Source organism: Calypte anna, chromosome 1 (assembly GCF_003957555.1).
Source record: "Calypte anna isolate BGI_N300 chromosome 1, bCalAnn1_v1.p, whole genome shotgun sequence".
NCBI classification, from domain to species: domain Eukaryota; kingdom Metazoa; phylum Chordata; class Aves; order Apodiformes; family Trochilidae; genus Calypte; species Calypte anna.
Window position 1 is genome coordinate 25,558,595 of NC_044244.1, and position 5,000 is coordinate 25,563,594.

Sequence of the window (5,000 nt, forward strand, 5' to 3'; positions counted from 1 at the left end):
CCCAGGCAGTGTGAAATGCTGAACTCTGCCACCGAGTCGGCATCGACACTGCACTGGGTCTCATTACAACTGATGGACCTTACTTCACTAGCAGTCAGACAAAGCCAAAAATGGCATAATTGGTCACACTGCAAGCTAAATCTTCACTTGGACTGTTACATTACAGCCCAGCCTTTGTAAATGGTAAACAGTTCTTAAGAAGCTCTTAAACTGCCTTTAGAAAGCAACATGTCACTGAAACCTGTACTTTTTCCAAACTGAGACAATTTTCTTATCATACGCTAGGTAAATATTTGTAGTTTCAGACTCAAACAAATTGCCAAATTTGAAAAAAATAGAAAAACTATGAAGTGTTTGAAATATGCAAGTTGTTGATAAGAACATCAGAACATAAAAGAGAAAAATGTATCTTACAACATGAAAAGAATAATTTTTTCTTTCAATAGCTAGGTTGCAAGAAGAAATGCTTGAACTTGTATTGTCGTGATATAGCTTTGCCTATCTACAACACAATTATAGCATAAATTGCAACAAGAATCACTTGGTGTTAAACTGCCATTTTCTGGAGAATTTTGTAATACTTTCTTGCAGGAGTTTAAATCAAGTGTTACAAATGTGGCCTACTGTAGGACCTAGGAAAACAACATGGAAGTAATTTTAAGAAGAGAAAACTACCTGTATGACCACAAATACTTTGGGTATGCAACTTTAATTATAGAATACTTGAGGCAGTGGGTGGGAATAAAGTTTCTTCTTAGGCTTCATATTATGTGTGTGACACTAGAGACATGCTATTTGCCATGACATTAATTCCTAACAAACAAATTAAGCTGAAACCAGCCTGTAAATCTTATAAAAGAAACTGCAGCTGGTTTTATAAAGCATTCATTTTAAGGGAAATGACAACAAATGACATTATTGTATACTCCTTTAATTGCTAGGGTTTCCAGCATTGAAATATAAAAACAGCCAAACAGTTTGCCTTGGCTGAAAGAAGAAATACTCTTACATGCATGACAACAGCTAGACAGTATGCTAAAAGGAAAGCAAACAAAAAGGTGTTTATCCTTCTTTCTCTACATATGGCAAGAAATGGGAAAAAAATGTCTCAGTCCCTCCCTGCATCCTTCAGGCTCCCCTGAACATTCCCAGGAGGGGATGGGACCACTGAGAAATGCTCTCCTACAGCTTCCATACAAGTGAGAGGGGACTGCATAGTGTGAGAGTCCCACATGGTCATCTTGGGGCGTCAAGATTTGTGCCCAGCCTCAGCAACTGAGAGTAAGTGTACTCTCAATACTGGGAGATCCCAGGGGTACTCATCACTTCTTCCATAAACTGGAGGGACTGTTCACATCTCCACTATGACCTCTAATGGTAACAGCTTGAACAGGACTCCCAAGTGCTGTAGTCCCAGACATAGGGGTTCCTGAGGACTTCCCTAAATGCATCTGATATTACACCACCTGCAGGAAAACACCCACCATCAGGCAGGAGTCATTTTAGTGGAGATACACTCTGCGGCTCTTTTGTCCTGCAGAAGAGCATAGGCAACCATCAGGTCAGAAGGGGAAGAAGAAAGAGGGGTCCTGACCTAGCAGTTCAGACCAGAAAACGACTCAGATCCAGACTCTGCTCAAGGGACTGCATTTTTCATTCATGATGAATGGCATTAGGGTCTTAGTTCAAGCAAAATACTGTAGACAATGCTGATGTTAGATAATTATTGCATAGTTTATAATGTGAAAAAATTTAAGTAAAAAAACCCCACTTGTTCATGAATATCAGCAAATTTCATGCAAGAAACATACAGCTTTAAGCTAGAGTCACTAAAGGCAAATGTTTTCAATTTAGTTCAGGTTAATAGTAAATCAGTAATAGGATAATACATCCATGTAACCAACCTGTATTTCTAACTGCTGAACCACTTGCATTTGCACCCGACACTGAGCAGTGCTTCTGTCATCCAATGCATGTTCATTGTTAAGGTGCCTAGAGAAGAAAGAGAACACTAATAAGATAGTATTAAGATGAGGAAAAATTCTTTATGAGTCCATTTTTCTCTCTTTTGCATATGGCTTCCATCAGTCTCAGTGGAAATCATGCAGAAAGATCCAGTCAGAGCACACCTTGGACATAGCAATTTAAAATAAGACAACAAAATTTCATTTAGTTCTGCCAGCACTCTCAGTGATGACTGCCAGATACTCTGTTCCTATCTCCCAGGTCACATATGCCATCTAAAGGCCAATATGTAACTAGTTATCAATATTTGGTAGAGTGACTGAACCGATTTCCACTTTCAGATGCTGGTGCAGATAAACAGAGAATCACATTACAAATGATTTTTCAGAAGACATAACAAAACAGAGCTGAAGGGGAAACAACCTGATTTTTCAATGCAGTTTCCAGAACTAACCCCTGAAGATGATGGCAGTGATCAGGCTCCCTGGTCTGAGAAGAGAGTGCAAGATAAAGGCAGGGCAGGGAACAGCCTCACACATGCAGCAAGCCTCCTGGGAGGGATTCAGGCTACAAATGCCGGTTTAGCAAAACAAAACCACACACTCAGCAAGTGACTGTCCAGGACTGAAGTACAGCCCAGACCTGAATGGATGTCCCCGGTATGTTTTCATCAAGTACAACTTTACAAAGCTCATTTAACACTGGTTTTTGAAGTACAGTCTATTCAGTTTATTGTCTTTCTGCTCCAGGGTCAAAGAACTTTGGAGCCTTACAGGCAATTTTCACAGTAGGCACAAGAAGTAAGATTGCAGGGACTACAGTCACAGATGGTCTCACGTTTACAGGAACTAAGTTATCTATACAACAGAGGAGATATATTTTCTTCTTTTTCTTTTTTAGCAAAAATAATCAGAGAACTATGTCGATATTTGATTGGTAATCTATCGGAGAAACATGGTCGTCAGAAACAGTGGAAAAATAGAGGAGACTGCATCTCACTTTTACTAAAAATTGTCTTTAAATCATGACTTCACAGTTTTTTGACCAAATGGTAGGGTTTGCAGGTGAGCAAAGTACATTTGCTGTTATAAAACGTACAATTTGTTTATTTTTAAAGGAACTGCCTTCTTTGACACAAAAATGCACAATCATTTAAAAAATATTAATTGCTCAGAATGTACCATTCACTTGTTTTCTGAACTTCTGGTTCAAAAGAATTTTACGCCCTCAACTACACAGGCATGACACTGTGTGATCTGTTAATAGAATGGTTTAATGTTTTCAGTTAATTGGGTACAAAATTGCCAGAAAAAGGACTTGGGATTGATATTATCTCTGCTTTATAACCACTGTTCACCATTATGCACTATTTTGTTTCTACATGCGTGTATGCTCACCTATGTAAGCATATATGGGTATACATGTATAATACATGACAGGAAGCAATGGCATAGGTACAAAAGATCTCCTGGCCCAAGTTTGAGGTTACTGCTTCCTCATGATTATTTATTAGTTATTACAACACCATATGTTTGCATAACACCTTGCAAAAGAGATACAGACACAGTCCTTGCCCTGAGGAACTTTAAATGTAACAGCAATATGCAGTGTTGGAGAAGAAAGTCCAGTATAATGTAATTTCAGTGTGATTACACGGTAACTTGGGAGACTGTTGCATGCTACTTGGAAGTTAATGCAGTAATCTTCAAAAACTCACAAGCTATGCACATCTCTTATGCCGCGCTTTCACGTCACGCAGTTACTTGTGCTGTGTGTTTTCGAGAAAAGCTGTTTTATGAAAACATTAGGAGTATAAAATTGTTTTAAGAATTATTTTTTCTGATCTTTTTTTTTTTTTTTTTTTTTTTTTTTTTTTGCCTGTGAAGTAGGTTTGCTTTATTTACCATACACATACAGGCAACGTAGTGAAAGAAAAACTAGGTCTTATGCATTTTTTAAAACCTCTAAAATAACTGCTTTGTGTACAGAATTGCTGCAGTTCTAGGGTCCAATATGTTGCATCTGCCAAAAGAGGCATACATTCCTTCTCCAGAAGGCTGGGAATCATTCCAAAGGAGAGTTGGGTTGGGGTTTTTTTGTTGTTTCTTGTTACACCTTTTAAGTTACATTCAAGTTCTGCTCATCAATTTTCATTCTTCATTGGCGTATTCCTTTTAACTTATCTGAATTCTTTACTAATCTCATGTTAACTTGATTTATAAATGAGAAAGCCAGGTACTTTTAAAGGGGATAAGATGTCTTAGAGGACTGGAAATTGTTCCTGAACAGCTGAGTTATTGGTTTGAAACCAATAGAAAAGTAGACTTGCTATACACCTGCAGTTGATTTCATTATTTTGCTGTTTGTTCAGTTGTTGAAAGAAACAGGAGTTTCTCCTGATTATATTTGCAACATATTAGGAAGTCAGGAGGCCAATTATGAACTACACATAGCATTTTAAAGCAGACTGGAATTATTGTATTATGCTAACAACAATATAAACAGCTCAGCATGTTCTAAAACAGGTAAATAGGGGATGATATAGTCTAGTAATACTCTGGAATAAACACTGAAGTGGGGCTTTTTTTGATTTTTTGTGGGTTTTTTGTTTTTTTGAAAAAGAAATCTGGACTTTGCATATCAAAATTAATATACCACTAGCAGGAAAAAGAGCAATATTTGCAACAAAAATTTAAATGAACATTTACCCCTATCAATTACTCTCTATATAACTTGGCTCTCTTGTCAGTCTCTCTCAAAAGCAGTCTAGGACTAAAATAGCAAAGTGCTACAGGTCAGGATGAGGTGCGCTGGCAGACTTACATGGAGGAATATACACAGAACCTGTCTGCACTATGCTCAGTTCCAGTCAGAGCTGTTAAAAGCCTCCTTTTAATGAGCACTAAAATTCAGCCACACATTTTTTAAAGGAGAGCATATGTTCCTAAACCACAATTGTTTTATAGTATAAAATTCACCTGAAAAAAATTTAAAATATTTGAAAAGAACACTTTACAGATTGAACATCGTTGCCA

General features: G+C 37.5%; 1 protein-coding gene across 1 annotated transcript in view; it reads right to left on the minus strand.

Moving 5' to 3' along the window:
• The window catches only part of FOXP2 (forkhead box P2), a 399,917-nt gene that overhangs the window by 37,905 nt on the left and 357,012 nt on the right, over positions 1 to 5,000 (minus strand). The window contains exon 11 of the mRNA XM_030450312.1: positions 1,905 to 1,992. Within this exon, the coding sequence (XP_030306172.1) occupies positions 1,905 to 1,992 (88 nt within the window). The remainder of the gene's footprint in view (positions 1 to 1,904; positions 1,993 to 5,000) is intronic.